The 24,755-nt window shown below is 61.8% G+C and overlaps 1 protein-coding gene across 3 annotated transcripts; it reads left to right on the plus strand.

Annotated features, from left to right (window-relative positions):
- Positions 1-342: 342 nt before the first annotated feature.
- DPEP1 (dipeptidase 1) lies at positions 343-24,081 on the plus strand. Of its 3 annotated transcripts, XM_055079204.1 has the most exons (12): positions 343-694; positions 1,043-1,312; positions 17,836-18,000; positions 21,538-21,670; positions 21,883-22,015; positions 22,160-22,310; positions 22,456-22,525; positions 22,845-23,021; positions 23,111-23,195; positions 23,269-23,344; positions 23,476-23,611; positions 23,689-24,081. In XM_055079204.1, exons 3-12 carry the CDS (start codon positions 17,897-17,899, stop codon positions 23,854-23,856), a joined length of 1,233 nt encoding a protein of 410 aa, XP_054935179.1. In that variant the 5' UTR covers positions 343-694; positions 1,043-1,312; positions 17,836-17,896; the 3' UTR covers positions 23,857-24,081. The 3 variants fall into 3 exon arrangements, with proteins under 3 accessions (XP_054935179.1, XP_054935180.1, XP_007125565.3); XM_055079205.1 differs by lacking the exon at positions 343-694 and having other exon boundaries at positions 1,013-1,312; XM_007125503.3 differs by lacking the exons at positions 343-694; positions 1,043-1,312 and adding an exon at positions 14,027-14,429.
- Positions 24,082-24,755: the final 674 nt, after the last annotated feature.

Genomic DNA, 24,755 nt, shown 5'->3' on the forward strand with positions numbered 1-24,755 from the left:
CCACCCAATGAACTGGCAGCCAAAGCAGGGGTCCTGCATGGACCCTGCCTCTGAGGTCAGGTTTCTGCATGTTCGCCCCCCAGCCTCCTGTCTTCTGGGACTTGTGGATGAAGTGAGACCCCAGAACCCCCAGACTTGGCTCTGATTGGGCCGCTCGGAGGCCGGCCCCTTCCCCAGCCTTGGACTCTTTCAGAGCAGGGCCAGGGCCCTGCTGGAGGTGGGTAGTGAGCGGGCGATGTCAGGAGGGTCCAGCAGTGGCGGGGTGAGGACTGGGGGCGTGCATGCTGGGCAGGCCCCGGGGTCCTGGGGCCCTTCGTCGCCCGTGGAGCTGGCTGCCGACTGGGAGCCAGGCCAAGGACAGGTCCGGGCCGGCTGGCGGCGGCTTCTCCGGGCGGATTCCTGAGCCCTGCCCGCACCTCGCGGGCTTCCGGGAAACCTCACCCCACCCCCTGAGGGGCCTCGATCGAGGCCAAGGAAATGTGGACGCTGCCTGGAGACCCTTTGTCTTCAGGTGCGTGGGGGGCAGGGCGGCGGTGCCCCGTGTGAAGGGGGAGACGTTCAAGTTCAGCCTGCCTGGCAAACGCGCAGGAGCTATGGGCAAACGCTCCTCGGATGCTGCCGCTCGGGGCAGCCTTCCGGCGGTCCGGCAGTCATCTTTGACCCACAGAGGAGCCGCTGGGAGCTGACCGGGCAGGTAAGGGCACACTTAGAAAACGCTCTCAGCCGCCCTCGGGCGCTGGTGAGACGGGCCCGACTCGGGGCTCCAAGCCACTCCGCATGCTGCAAACACCCAGCAGCCACCGTCCCGACAGACAGCAGGGTGCGTGAGGGCGCGCACACACGCATGCGCACGCACGCATGCGCGCCCGGCTGAAGAAACACGAGAACACCCACAAAGCGCGTGTACGGATGAAGTGCCCGTACCAGGCGGGGAGTGAGGGTGGTGTGGGCCACCAGGGACGGGGGCGCGATTTCCCGGGGTGTCCGTGGGGACAGAACGGACCCCAGAGCTGCCACCCCTGATTCCCGGAACCTGGCGCAGGAGCCCCAGGTGGGCCCGATGGAATCGTACAGCGTTAACCGAGCACTTCCTCCAGCTGGTAATCCGGAGTCGACTCACGCCCAGCCGCGGAGCGGGCCCGAACCCGCTGCTCTTCCCCAGCGCCTCCGGGTCAGGGCCGCCTTGGTTTGGCCTGTGAGACCCAGGGCGGGAGAGCCGGCCAGTGCCCGCCGGACTCGGAGCCACAGAACCAGGTTCTGGCAGCCTCAGCGTTTGTGGTAGTTTTTCGGCGGCGATAGAAAACTCCTGCAGGTACCGTTTAAAATCATCTTGGTTTTTTGGAACCCTGTGAATATATTACCCGTTCAAAACAAGGGAGCCAAACACAAAAACCAAAATTAAAAAGGGAAGCCCTGCCGAGGATGGGGAGCTGGTGCTCTGGGCCATGGGCCCCTCCCAGACAGGGTCCTCCTGGGGTCTCCCTCCCGTGGCCGCTGGTAGGACCCATGGGGGCACTGAACTCCAGTGGTTACCCCAAAGCAGTGGTGGCAGTGGGCATGGGGGTAGCAGCTCTGGGACGTTTTGCCCAGAGGCCCCACTGACCGGGCAGAACCCTCCAGCCAGCCTGCACCACCCCCTCGGTCTCCTACAGCAGCCAAGTCGACCTCGAGGCCGCGGGGCCTGACCACCTGGCCCAACCCGCATACGTTTGTTTGCGTGCATGTGTGTTTGTGCACATGTGTGTGCATGTGCGTGAGCTTCTACACCTGCGGAGGGTGAGTGTGGCTCGGGCAGCTCGCAGCCCAGGGTGAGGTCTGGGGAGCCCTAAGGGACGGGTGGAAGTGAACTCTGGACCAGGCAGAGGAGCTCGCAGGGCAGGGGGTCTGCTCAAGGCCCTGAGACAGGCTGGTGAGGGGACGGTTCCGGGGCCAGGACCAGTCCCGTTACAGCCATGAGCTGCCCTCAGAGGGCAAGAGCCTACACTTCCCAGGCCAGCCAAGGAGGAGAAGCAGGGGCTTTAGTGTTTTTGCTCAACGTTGACCACACTCGAAACACCGGACAATATAATTGTGCCCGTCAAAAGTCTTTAAGGAACATTTGTAACAAGTGTTTCTGTACACGGCTCAGCAGGGGAGTGAAGGGTCCTGAGATCCCACTGAAAGGGCTAAGATGAGCCTTTTTCATCCTGTCTGATGACCCCCAGCATGAATAGCCCACCATAAAGACAGAAGTTTGGGAGCATGAATGGCGCCCCCTGGGTCTGGGGTCCCTGAGGGGCCCGCACACCCTCTGTAGCTCCAGGGGGAAGACAAGCCCCGGGCACCCCCCAAACTGTCCGAGACCCCACCCACCTGGCAACTCTCCTGGCTCTGCCTGTCTGCCAGCCTTGGAGGATGCCTTACCCACTCAGGTTGGCCCAGAAAGGCCCCAAACTGGAAAATTCTGGGCTTGCAGCCAGGGGCCTGGGACTGAGCTGTATTTGGGGTCAGATGACAGAGGCGGGCCACCCAACACCCCACCTCCGGCCCCCTGGGTGTGGACTCTGCTCTGCAGGGGAGGTGGGAAAGGGCCAACCCCGACCCCACCAGGACCCAAAGAGCCTGCAGCCCCTTCTTGAGGATGATGGAGAAGGGCAGCATGGCTTCACTTTCCCGTCACAAAGTGCTGCGCGGGGGGACGGGCCCAGAGCCAGCCTCCCTGTTGGTCTCAAGAACAGGACAGACACGTCTTTACCAACTAAAATCATGGCTGTCACCTAATTAAAAGACATATTTGTTGTAAGCGGTGAGCACAGTAACACCCTCACGTGGTACAAAGAAATCCGAGTCCTGGCAAGGTGTGTCTGGACGTCCTTCTGGTGGCCTTCCTGCCACTTTGGGCATCCAGCCAGGTACCGTCGTCTGCGGTAACTAATTCCAGGTGCGTCCACCCCTCCCTGTGGCCCGTCCTGCTGACTTCTGCTCATCAGTGTGCAGCGAGCATCCTCGTTTCTCAACAGCCGCAGAGAAGACCTCAGTTTATAAATCAATCTCGTCCAGGTGGACGTGTGGACGTGGGGCAGTGAACCCTGTGGCAGAGACGCTGTCGTGTGTGTGTGTCTGTGGGGTCGGTTTCCCAAAGTGGGGCTCCTCGTTCACAGGGCAAATGCAGTTTGATTTTAACTAACCTTTGGACTTTGCCAGTCAGATTTGGTACAAGAATCTTGCCGTAGTTTAAGTTGCCTTTTTCTCGTTCAGCTTTTTTGTTTGTTTGTTTTTTGGTCATCTCTTTGTTCATGCCCTTTGCCCGTTTTTCTGTTGGATTGCTTCTTTTTAAAAAATGACTTATTAAGGCCTTTTGTGCTGTAAGCATTATTAGAAATGTGTTTTCCTAGTTTGTCACTGGTCTTTGATACTCCCCTGGGGTGTGTTGGCCGTGCGTCTGTATTTTTCTCTAATGCCCTCTATCTGCTCCCTTCCAGTGCTCTCTGATTTGTAGAATATGAGGCGGGGAGTCCACCCTGACCTGTTTTTCAGATGGTTCTATCCTTGTCTGAATACAATTTACTAAAATCCCACGGGATTGTCGGGCTGCTGTCTCCACGGGCTGACCCTTCTCGCGTGTTCTAAGCAGGGCGGTGAGTCGTGAGCTGCCGCTACTCGGCCAGCACCCACCCAGCTCTCTCATGCAGCACGGGCGCTCGTTAAAGAGGCAAGCGCTGGGTCTGGGCTTCCCTGGTGGCGCAGTGGTTGAGAATCCGCCTGCCGATGCAGGGGACACGGGTTCGAGCCCTGGTCTGGGAAGATCCCACATGCTGCAGAGCAACTAAGCCCGTGCGCCACAACTACTGAGCCCGTGTGCCACAACTACTGAAGACCGCGCGCCTAGAGCCCGTGCTTCGCAACAAGAGAAGCCACCGCTATGCGAAGCCCGCACACCGCAATGAAGAGTAGCCCCTGCTCACTGCGACTAGAGGAAGCCCGCACGCAGCAACGAAGACCCAACGCAGCCAAAAATAAAAACAAATAAATTTATAAAAAAAGAAAAGAAAAGAAAACGCTGGGTCCATCCCCCAACCCCTTCCCTCACTTTTGGACATTTGGTGGATAAAAAATCGCACGAATTTTTCCACAGATATTCTTCCACGTGATAAAGTGGTAACCAAAGGTGTTAGCAATCTGTCCACTAATGTTTCTGGGACTTTGTGCCTGGTTTAGAGATACAGTTGTGAGCAAGACAAATACTGCCCGTGACTTTGGGGGGCTCACCAGCGAATGGGGGTCAGGCCACAGTAGCAGACGCTCACCAAGGAGTTTGAGGGAACTTCGGGGTCTGTGGGGTCAGAGGTCAAGATTCCTGTTGAGTAGTGGCCTTTGCTATGCGTTACTGTCTGGAGAACAAAGCAAACAAGGAAAATGCAAACAAGCATTTCTTCTATGTGGAGAGGTCGGGCTGGGGAGTAGTACCTCCTTCTTACACCCCAAACACCGTGCCCTTTGCCAGCTCCCGAGGCCAGCGCCTGGGGGCCCCTTCCCGCTTTTGTAGGTTCCTGCTCCCCCACTGGCTGAGCCCGGCTCACCCCCAGCCCCCTTGCTCGGCACAAACGCAGTAACCGCAACGTGGGATCCTTGCCCTTTCGCAGTACTTATCACTGATTGAAATCTGGCTTCCGCGGTCGGTGCCCCCGTTCACTCGGATTCAGTCCAGCTGTTTCCATTTAAAGGGCCTGGAGGCCGGATTCCGTTCCAGCCTTATTTTTCCTGAACCGACCCTCCTGTAGTGACCCCAGAGAGCCAGCCCCTGGCCCCGCCTTGACCACTGGCTTGCCGTGTGACTCGGATAAGTCACTCCCGGGCCTGCACAGTCCCGCCAGCCGGGCCCTGCGAGCAGCGGGTGGGGGCTTGTCCCCTCCGGGCCCCCAGCGGGGACAGTGCTGCCCTCCCCCTGCCCACATCTTCACAGACAGGCCACAGGCGCGCCCAGCACCCCGTCCTCAGGTGTCCTGGGGAGCCGAAGTGCTGGGGAAGAATCATCCGAGATAAAAGGTGGAATCTGACGGCAACTTTCCCGGGCGAAAGGGAAAGAAACAGTCAAACAGAACGTCCCCAGAGCAAGCGGGGAGGACAGGGGTGCCCCGCTCTCTGGCCTGGCTGCAGGGCTTCCCTCGGGAGGTGTGGGCGGCAGCCCAGCTCTTGGCTCCCGGAGAGAAGCCCCCCGATTGCCAGCCCCCACCCCCAGATCCCTGACACCCAGCCCGGGCTGGTCCGTGGGGCACCTCGGAGAGCCCGGCTCTGCGATGGAGGTGCCAGTGCAGGCCGGCCTCCGAGGCTCCCCGGGGGTCTCAGCAAGTTCTGTCCCCCATCGGGGGGCTGTCACCCCTCCCCTCTGTCACGCTGCTTTGCCCTTTCCTGTGACATCTTCCCCCCGTGAGAAGGAAGTGTCAGGAGTCTCCTGGGCCTGGCATTTCAGGGCCTGTGTGACGCCCTCCTGCGTGGAGGGCAGGGCAGTGTCCCAGAGTGACCTCAGGGCACACAGCCCCCTCGTGCCCCGCCTGGATGAGGCACACGTCCCTGCGAGGGGGGGTCCCTGCACTGGTCTCTGCACCCCCTGGTCTGAAGCTCACCTGCCAGCTGGGTGGCCTCTGCAGGCCATTTGGCATCCATGGGCCCATCTGTGAAATGGGGCACTAATTAGACCCATCTGCAGTGGGTGGGGTGGTGGCCTCCAGAGGTATGACCTCCGGGCCTGTGAAAGTGACTGTGTTGGGAAAATGCAGGTGTAAGCAGGCTGGCATGGCATCGCTGGGGGCCTGGCTGGCGGGGAGGGAGGGAGCGGGTGACTGGGTTTGTGGGGTGGGGGGAGCAGCCTTGCGAGGGGCAGCGGGGGAGGACTTGGGCTCTGACTGGGCCTGCAAGCAGCCCTGGGGCGGGGCCCAAGTCCGGAGCCGCTCTGCCTCGTGTGGGCCCTTTTTCCCCCAGGCTGGCGTGGCCCGCAGCTGGCCCCTCGGCCTCCCGGGGCCCAGGGAAGGCGCAGGCCTCTAGTCTTTCTCTTCCTTATCCACCAAACTAAAGTGCACCCTGACATGGCTGCCACCTCCTGGGCCCTGTCCTTCACATTTTCCTAGAGAAAATCAGCCCGTGACCCTCAGACCTCCAGGGACAGAAGTCCAGTTCTCTTGAGTTTTCACTTGTTCACACATGACGCCACCACTACGTAGATGAGACATGACACGTCTCCCCCAGAAACTTCCCTTGCACCCTCAGCAACCCACAGCCCCTCCCGACCATCGCACCGCCCGGGTTACCCGTCCCAGGACCTGCACCCAGGGACTAAGGCTGAGTGTCCTTCTGTACTTTTTCACGGCATTCAGCCATGTTGTTGTGTGTCCACAGTTCCCGTTCATTCTTTTTTTTTTTTTTTTTAATTAATTAATTTATTTATTTATTTTTGCTGTGTTGGGTCTTCGTTTCTGTGCGAGGGCTTTCTCTAGTTGTGGCAAGCGGGGGCCACTCTTCATCGCGGTGCGCGGGCCTCTCACTATCGCGGCCTCTCTCGTTGCGGAGCACAGGCTCCGGACGCGCAGGCTCAGTAGTTGTGGCTCACGGGCCCAGTTGCTCCGCGGCATGTGGGATCCTCCCGGACCAGGGCTCGAACCCGTGTCCCCTGCATCGGCAGGCGGATTCTCAACCACTGCGCCACCAGGGAAGCCCTCCCATTCATTCTGTGTCACGCTCCATGCATGGACGCGCTGTAATCTGTGGGTCCGTTCACCTAGGGGTGGAGGTCACGGCTGCCCCCTGTGCTATGGTTGTGACCGCCTTGTTGAGATATAGCCTGCATGCTGTCTGCTCTGCCCTGAATGTTTGTGCACATGTCCCCTACCCCTGACAAAGCGGGCTTGAGACAGTAGCCCTTCTGCTGTCCTTAGGGTTCAGTCCAGACCCGCTCAGGCCGGTGAGGCCCCTGCCGGCCTCTGCAGCTTTCTCTCTCCCACTTCTCTGCTGTCCTCTGCCTAGAATCTTCCTCCCTGGCCACCTGTCCTTCGAGATTCAGCTAGCTTGTCTCCTCCTCCAGGGAGCCTTCCTGTTCTGCAATTCTGCCTGGCTGCCCTGCTGTCTGCCCTGCCCACTGCCGTCCATGAACCTGCAGCTCTGAGCCATGTGGCCTGGGTGCGTGCAGCCCGTGCCTCAGTTTCCAGGGCTGGGAAAGGGGGGCCGCACCTGTGCTGCTCTCCGGACCCTCAGAGTATGCAGGGGGCTGCTCCACAGGCATGACCTCCGGGCAACACCGCATGGCCCGACCGGCCACCAGAGGGCAGCAGTGGAGGGGTGGGGGTGGGGACAGCTGCCAGGGCCACCTGGGGCCCATGTCGCGGGGTGTGGGTCTGAGGACCACGGGTGGCCCTAGGGGGACCCGAGCCCCTGCCTTCACCCCCAAGTGTCCACCAGCCTCAGTCTGAGCTTGGGGCTCCAGGCCTGTTTCACAGACAGGACAGGGCGGCCCTCACACAGTGCTTAAGAGACCCCGAGCATTTTCACACGAGCGTCTCCTTCAAATCTAGAGGGTCCCTGTGCCGGGCACCATTGTCCCCATCCTATAGTTCACGGGGGGTGGCCGGCCCCAGCAGGAGGCCCTCGCCTGCCCTGCCCTGGGGCGGGGCGGCTGGGCCACGGCTTCCCTGTTGCCATGCTGGACAGGGTGTGTAAACGGGAGGCGCCCCAGGACGGGGGCCTCTGCAGGGACAGGGATCTGCTGAAGGAACAGCTGGCGGGGCCCCCAGACCTACCCCCCTTGCGGGAGGCGCTCCCAGTCTCGGGATTGCCTTCGAGGCCCACAGGGAGGGTGGCCTGGCAGCCCTGGGCAGGGCCCTCAGGCACTGTCTGAATGTTCCTGGGATGTCTCATGCTCAAATACAGAAGCCCACCAGCCAACAGGAGACCCAGTGTTCCTCACAGGAGCTCATCCAGTGGCCACAGGTGCAGGAGAGGAGGAGCCCGGAGGCCAGCCTGGAGGAGGGAGCCCACTGGAGGCCGCCCCCACCCCTGTGCCCGCCTTTGCTTTTTTTTTTGCAGTACACGGGCCTCTCACTGCTGTGGCCTCTGCCCTTGCGGAGCACAGGCTCCGGACGCGCAGGCTCAGCGGCCATGGCTCACGGGCCCAGCGCGGCATGTGGGATCCTCCCAGACCGGGACACGAACCCGTGTCCCCTGCATCGGCAGGCGGACTCTCAACCACTGCGCCACCAGGGAAGCCCCCCCGCCTTTGCTTTGCCGCACACTCTGTGGTCCTGGCTTGTCCTGGAAGCTGAAGACATACCAGGGAGTGAGAGAAACCAAACGCAGTGAGGATGGGGCCTCGGGGGCGACAACGGGGAGTCCCTGCCCATTACACATCCTGCCAGACCGTGGCAAAGGCAAGACTAAGAATGTCAGCGAGCGTCAGACGGCCCGGTTCTGACCGCGAGCCACGCAGCCCTTCCCAGGCGCCAGCAGCCACCCCGGGACCCACGGAGATGTCCCCCTGCCAGGCCCAGGTGCCGGCTCTGTGAGCTGGACCGTGCTGGCCAGAGTCTGGGGGCCCAGGGCACCCCAACCCCAGAAGGAAGGGCAGCCGGCCGTGGCGGTGTGCGCCCTTTGACCCCAGGCCTCCTGAGGAAGCCTCTCCGAGGGACGGAGGGACGTCCCCTGGAGATTACTATTGACTCACCCATCTGAATGTGCCCCAGGCTTAGCCTGACTAGGCGTGGTTTCTCTCTGGGGACTTTCAGAAGCGCAGATGTGTCCCCCAGGGTCACAGATGTGAAAGCAGGAAGGGTGCAGTGTAGCAGACGGGGCTCCCGTGTCCACACACTTGCTGGCAGTCCCTGAGCCTCCTCCCTCGGGGACTCCTGACCGGCCTGCCGCACGGGGGGGGGGGGGAGGGGAGGGGGAGCCTGAGCCAGCATGTAGGGTCTCACCTGACACCCCCGTGAACGGAGCGCTCAGGGCTGGGTGGGGGCCCTAAGGTGCCCAGACCCCCATCTCTGTGCAGAGCCCGCTTGAACCCTCTGTTTCTGGTTTAATTAATTTGATTTTTCTGTGTTAATGCACATGCTAAAATTTTCAAACAGTACAAAGATTAATAACATCAGAAGCAGAAATCTCCCTCCCGCACCGTGGCCTCAGTGCCTCTGGCCCTCCGGCCGTCCGGCTGTGCCAGGGCCCGGGCAGCCCCAGTGGGGAAGTTCTCTCCAGCCTTCGTGCCCCCAGAGTGGTGCCACCCCACATGTGGAACTGGGGCGTCGTCCTCCAGGGAGGGGCTGCACCTGGCTGCCTCCCCAGGCCTGGTCCGCAGTGCCCGGGCGGCGGGCGGGGGGGACACTCAGCCCTTCTCCACCCTGACCCGGCTCTCCTCCCGGGCCCTCCCGTCTCGATGCCATTCACTCCCCCCCCACCCCCCCACCCCCGCCCGCCCCGTGCGCAGGGGAGGGTCAAGGGAGGGGATTTCCTGCAGAGCCTCAACAGAGGGCCTCCTAGCTCTGCAGCCCTGCTTATATCCCGCCCCCTCACTCTGGACCCCCTTGAACTTTGAGGCGGGGAGAGCCCCCGACCCAGGCCCCATGGCCACGTCCCCTTCCTCGCATTTCTGGTATCTGAGCTCATCACAGCAGAGCCCCGGCTAGGGGGCTGTCCCCGCTCAGAGCCCGCGTCCGTGGCCCAGGAGGGGGCCGGGGCAGAGGGCAAGCGGGAGTGCGGCTGCGCACGCCCCACTGCGCGCCCGCCCGGGCTTCGGGGAGCCAGGGTGGGCCCAGCTGTGTGTGCCCTCCCCGGGTGGCGGATGGGACTGCCAGGTGCCTGCCAGTGCCGACCGGGCCGTTCTGCACCTCCCGCGCTAACCGCAGAACCCTGAAAGCAATGAGCACAGCCAGCCCCCAGCTGGGCCGGGTCACCACCCAGACCTTCCCCTGGGTTTGAAAGTCCCATGTCTCTGCCCGAGGACATTCCGATCCCTGACTGCTTTTGATCCTCCTGTAGCTGGGAATGTGACATATATAGAAACCAGGGCCCCCAGCGCCTGGGCCCGGCTGCAGCGAGGATGCCTTCCTGCCCTGAGACACAGCGGGGTTCCACCCCAGCAGCGAGGACGGCGGGCGGGCGTGGAGCCCCGGGCCCTCAGGTGCCAGGCTGCCCGCTGCCTGGTGACGCTGTGCGCCAGGTGGGAGGGACCCGGGGCCCAGGTGGCCCCCGTGGGCCTCCTCCCCACAGCTCCTAACTCAGCCCTCCCACCCGTGCCAACAGCCTGCCCGAGGTGGCCCCCACCCCGCCCGCCCGGCGCCCAGCCCAGCCCCGGCCCGAGGGTCAGAGGGCGCTGAGACGCCGTGGGCCGTGTGTGCCGGGCACGCCTGGCTCACGTGTCTGCAGAAACGCGGACCCGCTGACACGTGTGCGGCGCTCAGCCCGCTGTCCCGTGCTCTGAGGTGTGTCGAGAAGGCCCCTGGGGGAGTTGCTGTTCTGTGTAAGGGAGGTGAGGCCGCCTGCGGAACTCAGGGGTAGACGGAACTTGAGAAAAACAGAAACAAACCCCCAGGCCTCGCGGGGAGCCCGGCGCTGTCTGGGCTGCAGGATGGCCGTCTCCTCCTGCCACCGCGGGCCGCCTGGGTCAGGGAGCTGTGGAGAAGCTGGTGGAGAAGCCACCAGCCTGAAGGCCACTCCCGGGGGCGGGGTGGACGGGGTGTCGTCCATGAGGAAACTGGGCAGCAAGGATCTGGGAGCAGAGGTCCAGGTGGTGGCTTCATGGCGGGGCGTGGATGGTTGAGGGGCCTGAGGACAGCCCAACCCAGACGTTGCCGGGTCTGAGGCTGTCTGTGCCCCAGGGCCTCCTAGGACACACCCTACAAGCCACCAGGGGCGGTTGTGTGCCAGGCTCTGTGGGTGGTCACAGGCTGAGGGCATGGCTGCCGGCCCCGAGGTGGGCATGGGGGCCGGGTGGGCACAGTGACACAGAGACAAGGGCGTCTGCAAGGCTAAGCGTGTGTGTGTTGTGTACGGCGTATGTGACAGGACAGGCCTGGTAAGAGAGTGTGTGTGTGTGAGTGTGTGATCACATCTTGGTACTTACGTCTGAATGTGTTTGTGTGATCACATCTGTGTACTTATGTCTGAGTGTGTGATCACATCTTTGTACTTACGTCTGAGTGTGTGTGATCACATCTGTGTACTTATGTCTGAGTGTGTGTGCTTATATTTACGTGCTAAGTATGCATGTCTCTGTATGTGCACGTCTGCATCTCTGAATGCATATGTGCTGATCCCGTGTACAAGTCTGCGTGTGTGTCCTTGTAAGCATGTGCTGTGTCTGCACACGCAGGTGTGGGACGTGTCTGAGCATTCTCATCTGCGATGTTCAGGTGCATACGTGTGCAGGTATGGGGGTCACGGGTGGGTGTGTCTGCACGTTCGCTGTGTTGGTGTCTCTGGGGGCACAGGCGTCTGCACGCAGTTGGCTGTGCGTGTACACCTGTGTAACTGTGCATTGGATGTGGGTGTGCTCTGTAGCCTGGGTGGGTGCGTGGTTGGCTGTGTTTGCGCGTCTCTCTGTGTGTTTGCTCACGCACATAGCGTGTGTATTCCTGAGGGATGTGGGCTGTGGACTCAGGCCCTCCGTGCTGCTCTGGGCTGTGTTGGGGCCTGGGCTCTGGTCCCTCCTGGCTGGCTGACAGCCCGGCCCACATGGGTGGGGGCAGTTTTGGTGGAACCAATCTCAGTCCTGGGACCTCGGGTGAGCGCCTGGCCTGCCGTGCAGGGGCCTCGGGTGTGTGAAGATCCAGTTGGGCCCTGATTGCTGCCTGGACGTGGAATCTGCTGTCTCTTCATGGGCTGCCTCTCTGTGGCTCTGGCCGAAATTTAACAGCACTGTTTGGTTTTTGTGTGTTTATTTTCCTGTGTTCCTTCTGTTTATGGCAAGTGACGTTGATGTTTCCAGTTAATAGTGTTATTCTCCTTAATTAAATAAGAAGTGATAATGCTTTAAAGCAAACTGTTAAGCGGCTCCTCTGAGAGCTGAGCTGGCTGCAAGGCTCGGGCGTCCTCCCAGGGACCCGCCGGGGAGAGCACGTGTCCTCGGCAGCCACCGATGTGGGGCTTCTCGTTACTAAGGCGACTGTGGGGTGCGGCCACCTCCAGCAGGCCGAGGCGGTTCGGCTTACTCACCCCATTTTACAGACCAGGACACTGGTCACCAGCAGCAGGAGAAGGGCCAGCGGGTCGGCTCCCTGTCGCCACACAACGCGTCCTCGGCGGTCTCCCGTCGCTCACGTTTCCGGGCCCGGCGGGGCCCGCTGGTCTCTGGCCCGCGGAGTCCGGCCTCAGCCGGGAGCTGGCAGGGGGGCCGGCGGTCAGCCAGCCGGCGGGGAGCTGGGCTGGTGGCTGCCTTCCCGATGGAGTGTCCAGCACAGGAGCCAGGCGGCTGCACGGAAGTCACGCCCGCCGCCTTCTCTCTGCGGGTCAAGCCAAGTGCCCCTCCTCTCGGCGGACAATAAGGAGGGCGCGTGGATGGAGACGCAGGTGCTGCCGGCTCCGGAAAACGCAGTTGGCCCCGCGGGAGTTTGAACCCAGGGTGGCCTGGTTTCCAAGCTCATGCTCTTAACAAAGCCTGTTCCCACCTCCTGAGAGCCAGTCTCTGAAATCAAAGGACCTGGGCCAGGCCGTCGGGCTGCGGCTCTGTCCCTGAGGCTCGCGTCCCTGGGTGCCAGCTACCAGCACAAGAGGAAGAAACAGGAATTAGAAGCAGAGACCCTGTGAGAATCCTCCGTAGCGGCACCCACTGCATCCTGTAGGTCAGAAGGTCAGCCTGGGATGGACATTTCCTTGTCATGTCTGTCAAGGTGGGAGGACTTGGCTCAAGCAGAACCTGCTGTGTCAGAGGAAGGAAGGATCCTCAGCAGGCAGGTTCAGCCTGTGTCTGGGCATGAGAAGCTCGACGGAGGTGGCCCCTTTGGGAACATGTACAGAGGGGGCGGCAGGGGGGCGGGGGCAGCCACCCGGCAGAAATCGGAGAGGAGCTCGGTTCAGACATCACGGGAGGGGGTGGGAGTGAGAGACGTGGCTGAAATCGGGCTTGCGGACGGCTGGATCGTGGACCAGCTGACCCCCAGCGCCCAAGTACGCGGACGCACAACCCTGGTTGGCCCACGGCCAGGCTGACTCTGGGGGAAGAGACACCAGTGGGTCCTTCCCTAAAAAACCATTTGTTTTGAGAATCAGCATTGCTGTTGACATGCTCGTGTTAGATGCTGACATTAAGGGCCCCCACCGTAACAGCGGCCCCCTTCTTGAAGCTGGGAGGCTGCCCTTGTATCCACAGCACAGCAGCCTGGCTACCGCTACATCCTGAAATATTACGTATCAAGTGACAAAGACCTCCAGCTGGTTGAGGACAGCCTGCGTATGCAACAAAAGGTCCAGATAAACAATGGAAAAAAAAAAAAGGTCCAGAGGAAACATCATCCAGTAAACAGGAGAAAACAAAACTTCTCACTGATATCAGACAATATGGCTTCTGTAACAAGAACAAGGTGAAAAGGAAAAAAAAAAAAACACCACCAACAGAAACACAAGAAAGCACTCTTGGGAGATTAAGTATATAATTCCTGAAAGAAAACTTTGGATAAAAGTGCTCGAATTCAGAACTGAGGAAATTCATAGAATAAATTCAAAGAACAGAATTTCTATTCTATTCATAAATTCACAGAACAGAAACGCATAGAATAAAAGCACGAGGAAACCTAAAACAGGAGAGAAAAACACAAGAGACAAAAAGGAGCAACGCGGGATGTCCGGCATCTGACTGGGCGCCGTGCCCAGGGCAGTGGGCAGAGACGACGCAGGAGAGAAGGGATTCCCGGGCGTGTCCTGGGACCAGAGGCGGAGCTGGGGAACTGGGTGCAGGGCGGTCGGATGAAACAGAGTCTCCAATGAGGCACGACGCTGAGAAAGTGCAGGGCCCACGGAGAAAGAGGGGATTCGAGGAGATTGTGCAGGAAAGCAACACGCCGCCTACAAAGAACTGGGTTCCCGGCAACAGTGCGGGGTGGACGGCCCCGGAACCTTCACTTTTTGAGAGGAAACGATTTATGACCCAGAACTTCATGGCCAGTAAAACTGCTGCTCAGTTATGCGGGCATAATAATGTCAAGTGCAAACCCTCCAGGACTTGGAAATGCACTTCCCACGCACCCACTGCTAGGGGTGGTTTGGGGACCAGCTCTACCAAAAAGGACATAAACTAAAAGGCAGAGGGCTCAGGGCAGAAATTAAGTGGGAACCATAGATCCGAAGCCAGGGGCGGTGAGGTAGGAGGCCCAGAGCTTGGAAGATTGTGAGGACATGGTAGCAGCACCCAGTGGAAGGAAGAAAAGGCAACCGGAGACCCCAGGATGGACAATCAGACTCCAGAGCACACAGGTTCAAGGGTGAGTTCGGGGGCCTGACCCGCGGGTCCGCAGGGTGGCGATCCCAGCGGGAGGTACCCCGGTGACTTGTGTTGCAGACAGATGCCGCGGCTGGGAGGTGTGAGCGCTCACAGGCAGCCCGACCCTGAGCACCCCGGCCAGCCGCAGGCTGTGAGTCACCAGAGGGAGGGTGTGCGACACACGCTGCACAGCACGGGCCCTCCTGGGCGTGGGCGTGGGCCCTCTGGGGCCATCGTCCTGGACATCCTCTCCTGTTTGAACAAGGCTGTACCCAACCTTGAGTCTTCTTATGCTCGGGTCACCCTGGGAAGTGTGGTCACGCCCTCAGCTTGGCTCCTAGACACGCCGGCCTCTGTCACCAAGTTGCAAGAGCGTCCGGCAGCTGTCACGAAGCCTAATGTGAATGGCCCGGTGAGACCAGCTGTGCCGAACCGCGGGGGGAGCTGGGACCAGAGGGAAGGTCAGATGCGGCCTTGAGTCTGTCTAAAAGTTTCACATTTCGTGCATCATGGATTTTTTTTGGGGGGGGGCGGGGGCAGGAATTTTTGATTTTTAAAAATATTGCGTTAAAATACTAGTTACCTCCGTGACCGAGGTTCCTAGTGTCCCCACTTTGAAATTTGCCCCCGAGACGGTGCCTTGCTCTCCCTGCCCTCGCCCGGCCCGGGCACCTGAGCTGCAGAGGTGGGAGGCTGGGGCCAGATCTTACCCCAGGGAGGAGAGAGTCCGTAGGTGGCGTGCAGAGTGGATGGTGGGGGTCTGTCCCTCGGTGACACGGAGACAATGAGAAAATAACACTGAAAGTCCCTCTCCCGCAGTGCAACTGGGCCGTGGGCCCCTCTGCTTCCTTCCTTTCCACTGGGCTGTTAAACTAATGAAGTACTACAGAGGAATGAGCAGAGAATTTTAAATCCTTTAAACAATTAAATGAACTCTGAATTTAAAATGAAAAGAAGGTCAAAATCAAGTGTCTGGCAGATTTAAAGAGACAAACACATGGAGCCACCTGGGGAGGGTGGTAGGGGTAAAGGAGAACCGGCAGACCTGGAGGGCCCGCATGCTCGCAAAGGAACAGTCAGTCTGCCGTTGGGGTCGTGGCTGCAATGCTGAGAGGTGACCCCTCAGCCACGGAAGCAGAGACACGTGGATCACACAGGATGCCACTGTTCCCAGGGGAATGACCAAGGAAGCGCCGCAGACAAATGAGAAAGAAATCAGAACAAATATCTCAAGAGAGGAGGAGACAAAGTATACAAGACACGGCAAACCTAGGAAAATGTGTGGTTACATTTAAATGAATGCCATGCCCCGTGAGCTGTAACTCCAGTGTTCAGGAGTTTATATGTTGAAAGAGACACACAGACTTAAATACGACTGTTACAAGTATGAGCGAAGACACTAGCAACTTAGTGGCACACAGAGGAACTTTCTAGCCGTGGTAGGAAGGGAATCAAAGTAACACGAAGAACACGGCAGACGCAAGAAACGGGAGGTGCACGGCCGGCCGTAGCCTGGGAAGTAGCAAGGCTAAGGGAGGACGCAGTGCTGTCGCCGTCGTACTGGCTTAAACGGTCACATTTACAGACAGAGACGCTCAGGTGAGGTGAGGAAATAAAATACAGTTATATGCTCTTGCAACTTCCCTGGCGGTCCAGTGGTCAAGACTTTGCCTTCCAGCGCAGGGGGTGCTGGTTCCATCCCTGGTCCGGGAGCTAAGAGTCCACGAGCCTCGCAGCCAAAAAAGCAAAACGGAAAACAGAAGCAACATTGTAATAAATTCAATAAAGACTTTAAAAACGGTCCACATCAAAAAAAAAAAAAAAGAAAATTAAAAAAAATAGAATTACGTGCTCTTAAAAAAAGCCAACTCTGAAACAAAAACGATAAGGGGAAAGTGTTGAAAATACGTAGAGACAAACGGAGCAGGCCGGTGTGAGCAAGAGGGGGCGTGTGCTCACAGCCGTGTCAGAGAGGAGGGTTCCGGGGAGAAGCCCCCCAGCTGCAGACGGGCATCACCCACCACGAAGCAGCAGCGTTGGGTCGCAGAGACAGGCCGGGGAGGTGGAGGGGGCTGGACGCAGAGCCCGGAGGACCGTCGAGGTGCTGGGGCCATGGGGACAGTGCGAAGGGCAGACGGGGTCCTGGCTCGGGCTGGCGGAGGGACACCCTCGGCTTTAACACCCGTGTCCTGGCCCAGCACCTGCTGGGCCACAGTTCCCAGGCAGCGTGGTCGGAGCCCTGGATTCCTCACCCTTCAAGGGGGTCTTTTCTGCACAGAGTGGTGAAGAGGGTGGAATCCCAGGGCCTGGCGCCGAGGATGCCCCGGTGGGGGGCGGGGGCAAGTCCTCGGTGGGTCTGGGGCCGGCAGCCTCTTCCCGGGGCATCGCTGTGGAGGACGCCCGGAGCCCCTCCTCCCGGGGCGAGTGGCGGGCGGGGAGGGAAGGGGGGCGGCTCCCACCTCTCTGCTCGGGCTCCCCTGCGAGCTGCGCTTCAAGAGGAGGGAATCGGGGCTGGAGGCCCAGGCCCCGGGATGCAGAGCTAATGACAGCCGTGACTCCCTTCCCAGGCGGGAGAAAGGGCCTGGAGCTGGGCCCGTCCTGTCCTTGGGGCCGGGTCGGGGCTCGGGGAGGCCCCAGGCCTGGGACCTGGGCTCCACAGGGCAGGTCTGCGTGAGGGTCCAAAGCCATCAGGGACAGAGGTGCCAGGGAGCCCAGCGAGGGGCTACGGTCGCCACAGCTCAGCAGCCCTGAGGATCCAGACTGGGCTGGGGTCACCCAGCTGCCCAGCAGAGCCCTGGGACCGGGATTCACGATTCACTGGGCCCGGCGCTGCCTGGGCATCCGGTTCTCAGAACCGTGCCCCCCACCCTCCAGCCCCTGCCTCCCCCGGGAGACCTGAGTGTGCGCGCCCAGCTCTAAGGCAATGCAAATGCTCCAGGCCTCCGACCCCAAGCCCCAGCATCCAGCGTGCTCGGTCAGAAGCCTGCAGCCGGAGCGTGGGTCACTGTGCAGAAGCCCCCAGCACTGCGGTGGCGTGTGGTGGGAGTGCCCCTGCCGGGCTCTGCTCCACCTTCCAGGAAAAGTAACAGAAAACTACTTTACAGGCAAACTTTCAAGGACACAAAATTGAATCTGGTCTGTAGACCTCAGACACCGGTCCTGGGGGCAGGACACAGCAAACACTGGTGGCCCCTTTCCCGGCCCCAGCCCATCCTCTGCCCCACTTCTGGGTACCAGCCCCGCCCCTGGGGTTTTACTCCACTTGGCCTGGCCCAGACAGCTACGCCCAGCCTCGGGCTAGGAACTCCCATCTATCCACCCTTGCGGGGAATGTGCTGATTGCTGATAAACGGGGCAGGTCCTGGCAGCAATCACCTGGACCAAAGCCCTCTGTCTTCTGGCGCCAGGACGGCCGGTCAGGACAGACGCACAGGAGCAGCAGGACAGCGCGTCTCTGGGGACCGTGCCATGTGGACCAGCTGGTGGTTGTGGCCCCTGGTGGCTGTCTGCTCTGCGGACCAGTTCCGGGACACAGCGGTGAGGATCATGCAGGGCACGCCTGTCATTGACGGGTAAGCAGCCGCCCACGTGACAGGTACGGGGGTCCGGGCTGGGGAGCTAGGGTCGAGGCTCCTGTGCCCTTGACCTGAGACAGGAGCTGCCCTGTCTCCAATGGGACTGTTTCTCCAGCTGCACGATGGCCTTTGCCCTTTGCTGGACTCAGTTTTTTGTGGGCTCTCTCAGGGCCCCAGAGACTTCAGCAGATGAGGGCCTGTGGGGAACACGGCAGGAAGGAGGTGAATAGTGAGGTCCCCAAGGCCTCAGCAGCTCCCAGGACACCCCACAACCTGGACCCCTGGGGGCTGGATCCCAGCTCAGAGTGGGGCTCGGGCTGGGGGCCACTGGGGCCTGGCCCAGGGTCCTATGTCACAGGAAGTGCAGGTGAGGGTGGCGTCTGCTGCGGCTCTTGGGGGACCCTGTCGGCCCTCTTGACCCTCCTTCCTGAGACCCTCTCGTCAAGCCCACCCCTCGCTTCATCCACCTGGGGTGACCCCATCAGGCCGTGTGCGCCTGGCTTGACCTCACGGAGGCATCTCACGCTTCAGTGCCCCAGGCCAAGCTCCTGGGTGCCCACTCCCCCTGTCCCCTTTCCAGCCAAGACCCTGGTGACACCTTGTCACTCTTTCCCTGATGTCACAGCCAACCTGGCCGCGCCTGTCCCCTTCACTTACCCTTCACCCCCGCCCCTGTGCCTCTGACTGCCCCCTCCTGCCACTGGCCTGAGGTCAGGTCTCCACACTGCAGCCAGAGGAAGTCTTGGAGACACAAGTACCAGCCCCTGCCCTTCCAGCTCCAACTCCCACAGAGCTCAGAGCAGTAGCCGGAGTCCTCCCGGCAGCCCCCGGGGCCCCTTGACGCTGCAGGTAGGCCTGGCACTGCCCTTGCCGCCCTGCCCCCACCCCCAGCTCCTCGGGGCTCTCCCAGCCCTGGGAAGGACGCCACCTGTACACACACACTCCCGCCCCGACTGCTCTTTCCCACCGGGTGCTGGGAAAGTTGGGGTACCCACTTGCCCAGCCTTTATGGGAGAAAAGCTCTGCAAGAAAAGCAGAGAAAACGGGTGTCTCATCACATAAGACTGGCAGGGAAATGCGGGGCAGCCCTAGATAAGGAAGTGGCATCAGGGGTCAGAGTGCACCCTTCCCTCCCTCCCTCCCTCTGTCCTCCCCTGGTCCCTCCCCTCCCCCTCCTTCCTGGACCTCCTGTCCCCCTGCCTGCATCTGAGGGTCCTCACATGGCTGGGTCTCCTCACAGGCATAGGAAGTTTGCTGCAGAGGCCGCTGCCCTTTGCTCCCATCCTGGAGGCCCTGCTGTCTGGCAGGTCTGGGCTCAGGGACCAGGCATCCCAGGCCAGCAAGGGCGGGTAGAATATGCCAACACAATGAATGTTCCTTCCTTCCGGGGGACTCAGGGCAGTTGGGCACAGGGAGAGGGGGTCCGAGTTTAGGGGCTGGGAGCTGTCCAGAGGTCCACGTGACGGGTAGGATGGCTCCAAGAGCCCAGACAGCCAGGAGTACTCAGGAAGCTGGGACTATCCAAAGTCTTAGAAAGCCAAGACTAGGCTGACAGAATCAAAACCAGTTAGTATTAGTTACTCCTGTGGTTAAGAGAGACCCAAATAAGTAGCTTCAACAGCAGAGAAGTCCAGACAGAATCCTGGCACGGCATTCCATAATGGTGTGGCCACCGTTCCCACAGTTACCTCATGATTTAACGTGGCTGCACCAGCTCCAGCCATCACATCTGTAAGCCATAGCCGGCCTAAGTGTGTGTTTGGCTGTCGTTTCTAGCACTTGCAGCACTCGGAATCCTCCCCTCCCCTCTTTGGGTAGGATGGCAGGGTCCTCTATCACAGCTGAGGATGCCACCCGGGCCACACAGATAAGGAGGGTAGATCCATCAGGCTCCAGAACAGACTCCAGAACGTGGTGTTGACCTTAGTGCTGATACCTACAAAGGGGGGACGGGCTGAGGCGAGGAGGGAATAGCAACGTGGAGGCAGCTGGAGTGTGGGGCTGGATTTCCTAGAGGAGCAAAGGAGTCAAGTCCTGCTCGGCGCTGCCTCGGGGACAGTGGCCAGGGCCAGCCCCCCCCCAGCTCTGCAGTGAGGCAGTGACCTCGCCTCGCTGGTGTTCATCCACCCCTCAGCCAGCAAAGGCGTCCTGACCACCAGCCCGTGCCCAGCAGTCAAACCTCACAGCCGGGGCAGGAGCTCCCCGGGAGACCAGGGGCAACTTCCAGGATCTGGAGCCCTGCGTGGGGCCCAGGGAGCCCTCACTTCGCACCGGGAGCCATGGCCGCCTTGCTGTGGAGGAGCCCACCCCAGGGGGCCGGACGACCTGGGCCGTCACGATGTTAACACTGTCAGTGACCCTCGCAAGGCAGCCCCCTGTTACACATGAAGAAACAGACACGGGGCAGGGAGCCGGGGCTGGGGGTGGGAACTAGGTGTGGGCGAGGGTCCTGGGGAGAGTGGGCGTGGCTGCCGGGCTGGGGAGGAGGGGTGGGTGGGAGGGCCCGGCGTGGGAGCAAAGCCCCCTCCGGGCTGTCCTCACAGGCGCCCTGTCACCGGACTAGGGATCCGCCGGTCGGCTCCCTGGACGTCCCGTGCGTGTGTGCGCGTTGGCCGGCAAGAGCCAGGTGCCGACTGGTGGGCCAGGGCTGGGCCCGAGACTCGGAAATTCTGATCGGCTCCCAGCGGCCGAGGCCCCTTCTGGCGCCTGGAGCTTACGGCTTCCAGCGGTCTCTCCCCTCGGGCTGCTCCTGGTCCCCCTCTGACAGTTCCTGGATCCAGGGAGGAGCGTGCCCCATGGCTCCTGCCCTGGAAGACGCCCACCAGCTGCTGACAGCCCTCCCTGTCCCCTGCCCCTCGGCCTCCCCGTCTAGTCCCCTGGTCTCCTCTACCCGCACCTCACCGCCTCCTCCAATGCACTCACCGCCTACCGGCTCCTGGGGAACTGCAGGGGGCCTGTCCTTTGGAAGCACGGGGGGATCTTCTGGGAAATGGTGCAGGACTGTCCTCAGGGCCAGAGGCAGCAGAGGGCCTCTGGGGCCCCCAATCCCGCACTGGTGCCCTGCTGCACGGCTGCCCCCCACGGTAGGCCGCGCCCCACACTTCCCCACCGGCTCCCTGCGCCAGAAGGATCTCATCTTTAATCTGTGCGTCTCCCCCAGGCCTACACTCAGCAACCCCACGTCAGCCAGCCTTATTCACGGAGCTTGTTTCAACTCCGAGCTCCCCTGATCGCCACAATTTTGAAGCCAAGCCGGCATCTGCCCTCCCTCTCCCCCAGTGAAAGGCTCCGGGAGGGAAGACCTGTCCACTTAGGGCTCAGCTCAGTGATCTGGCCTGGGGGTGTGGCCAGTTGAGAAGCTCACCTGTGCTCAGGTGTGCTCAGATGACAGCGATCACCCTGTGGCCTTCCTAGTCCTCAGCCCACGAGAAGAGGAGCTGGAGAGGGGACAGCCTGCCCGGGAGGGAGCTCGGGGGGCCCGGGTCCAGGTGTCCCTCCTGACCTGCCCCTGACCCCTCCTCCTGGCCCCTCCAGGCACAATGACCTGCCCTGGCAGCTGCTGAAACTGTTCAACAATCAGCTTCAGGACCCGAGGGCCAACCTGACCAGCCTGGCCCACACGCACACCAACATCCCCAAGCTGAAGGCTGGCTTTGTGGGGGCCCAGGTACGGTCCGGCCAGGACCCTGAGGCGCCGGAGCCCGTCGCCTCCTCCCTTGCTGCCCTTCCCTGGTGGCGGCGTGCCGCCCCGGGCCCTTAGACGGGGCTCCGATAGCCACTCGGGCTGCGGGGAGGGCCTCTGTGGCCGGAGGGAAGCCAGAGCTCGTGTGCCTGGGCCCGGCGGCTCAGCTCCCAGCGCCTCCCCCGTGACCCCCCCAGTTCTGGTCTGCGTACACGCCCTGTGACACCCAGAACAAGGATGCCGTGAAGAGGACGCTGGAGCAGATCGACGTCATCCACCGCATGTGCCAGCTGTACCCCGAGACCTTCCTGTGCGTCACCGACAGCACAGGTGGGTGCCCGCCAGCCCCGGTCCTGAGCAGGGGCTGCTGCACCGCTCTGCGGTTTGTTTCACGTGGAAGCCAGTCCCCACACCTGACACCCAGGCACACGTGTCGCCCGGTGCCCACTGCCCCTGGCCGGGCTCTCCTTGCAGGCATCCGGCAGGCCTTCCGGGAGGGAAAGGTGGCCAGTCTGGTCGGCGTGGAGGGCGGCCACTCCATCGACAGCAGCCTGGGCGTCCTGCGGGCGCTCTACCACCTGGGCATGCGGTACCTGACTCTCACCCACAGCTGCAACACGCCCTGGTGAGCGGCCCCGGGGGGGCCGGCCGGGCGGGAGGGTCTCAGGGCAGGGACCGCCCCGGCCCCTGTCTCTCCTCCTGAGGGTCCTGAGGTGGGTGGGCCCGGGCAACCGCTCTGCCCCTTGGGCACCCGCTCTCCGCTCTCCCAGGGCCGACAACTGGCTGGTGGACACGGGAGAAGACAAGGCCCGCAGCCAAGGCCTGTCACTCTTTGGGCAGGTGAGTGGGGGGGCGGGGCCTCGGTCACCCTCAGAGGACCCGGCGCGTCACCTGTTTCCTCATATGTGAGATGGGCCAGCAGGACGGGTCTTCCACTGGAACCCACTGGTCATTAGAGTGACCTCCCGTCTTCCAGCCACTGAAGGGCTGGTTAACACCTGGCCAGTGCCCTTCCCCACACCTGGACTTCCCAGGCGGCCGCCAGAAACCCCAGAAGGTCGTGTGAACCCAAGTGTGCACGGCACAGCCTGCCCGGTCCCAGGGTGCTGGCTGAGACCCTCCAGGCTGTGCGGGTCCCCTGAGCCCCGCCCCCCCTCAGAGCGTCGTGAAGGAGATGAACCGCCTGGGCGTCATCATCGACTTGGCCCACACGTCCACGGCCACCATGAAGGCCGTGCTGCAGCTGTCCGAGGCCCCCGTGGTCTTCAGCCACTCCTCGGCCTACAGCGTGTGCCAGCACCGGCGCAACGTACCCGACGACGTGCTCCAGCTGGTGGTGAGAGGCTGGGCCGGGGCCGTCCGCTCCTGGGCTGGCCCTCGCGGCCTGGCCGCCCTGCCCAGAGTGCCACCCTGTCTCCCACACAGAAGCAGACGGGCAGCCTCGTGATGGTGAACTTCTACAATGACTACGTTTCCTGCAGAGCGGAGGCCAACTTGTCCCAAGTGGCAGGTGGGCGGGGGTGAGCGGCCGGGGCGCCGGGCCGGGGCCTCTCGCAGGGCCCTCATGTGCTGCCTCTCCGCAGATCACCTGGACCACATCAAGAAGGTGGCGGGGGCCGGAGCCGTGGGCTTGGGTGGGGACTACGATGGCGTGTCCAGGTGAGGCGAGACCCCCTCCACGTGCTGTGAGGGGCGGGGTGGGGGCGCCGAGGACTCCGGGGCTCGGGATGGCGGCCCCCGGGCCCTGCCCCCTGGGATGCAGAGCCTGGCTCTCTCCACCCGCATCTCAGGCTCCCCTCGGGGCTTAAGGACGTGTCCAAGTATCCAGACCTGGCCGCCGAGCTGCTGAGGAGACGGTGGACTGAGGCCGAGGTCAAGGGCACCCTGGCAGGCAACCTGCTGAGGGTCTTCGAGGCGGTGGAGCAGGTGAGGGGCCCCGCGCTCCCCGCACCGCCGACCGCCGCCTGCTCTCAGGCAGGCGGCCGACCTGTGTCTTTCCCCAGGCGAGCAGTCACACGCGGGCTCCCGGCGAGGAGCCCATCCCGTTGGGCCAGCTGGAGGCCTCCTGCAGGACCAGCTACGGCTACTCAGGGGCCCCCAGCCCCCACCTCCAGCCGGGGGCCCTGCTGGCCTCCCTCGCGCTCCTCGTCCTCTGCCTGTGTCCCCTCTGACGCCCTGGGTGCTAGAACGGCAGCGACTCCCTGTGCGCTCAGACCGGCCTGTCCTGGGCAGCGCAAAACACAGGCACAGCGGACCCTCAATAAAGTCGCCGGTCCTCTGAGTCTCGTGTCTTCAGCACCCTGGCCCTGGAGGGGGCTCCTGGCTGGACACCAGACACAGGAGTGCCTGACTCCTGAAGGTCAGGGCCACAGGGGTCAGGGTCTGAGAGGCTTTTCGTGGACATTGCTAGAGAGTCCTTAAAATAACACACAGTCCAGGCTCCGGCTGCCACCTCCCCACGCACATCTGTACACAGGTGCGTGCACACGTGTGCACACCCACACCCCACGTCCTCACACCGGTGCACACCCATGCGCGCACATATACACACCCACACGCACTCGCACACGCGTGTGCCCACGGCCCACCCCTTGGGCCAGCCTCTCTTGGCAAACAGGAAAGCAAGGTCCGGAGCAGGGAGGCACCCAGCCCTGCAGGGTGTCCTCACACACCATGAGCAAGGACCCTGCAAGGCAGGGCTTCGCCCGAGGGGGGCTCAGTAGCATTCCCCCTGCCACCGGTCATTCGGTGCATGTGTCTTGAGATGAATAACTTAGTGGGTGACAGACCCTGGACAAGACACCCAACACATCCCTGCTGGCCCCTTTCCAGGCCAGAGCCCCTGAGGATGCCCCTCTGTGCCGTTACCCACCGGTGCCTGCCAGCCTGGGCCCTGGGAGCCAGCGAGGGCCTCTGGGCTGGGGCCCTGCCTCTCTCTCCCAGCAGGTGCTCTCTCCAGGGAGACCTAAAGCCACCAGCAGGGACATTGTGGATATTTGCTGATCACTTAGGATCAGTTTAACGTTAAAGGAGAAAAAAGCAAGTCAAGGGTTTCTGTCCTGAGTTGGCT

This window comes from Physeter macrocephalus, chromosome 17, assembly GCF_002837175.3.
Source record: "Physeter macrocephalus isolate SW-GA chromosome 17, ASM283717v5, whole genome shotgun sequence".
Taxonomy (NCBI): domain Eukaryota; kingdom Metazoa; phylum Chordata; class Mammalia; order Artiodactyla; family Physeteridae; genus Physeter; species Physeter macrocephalus.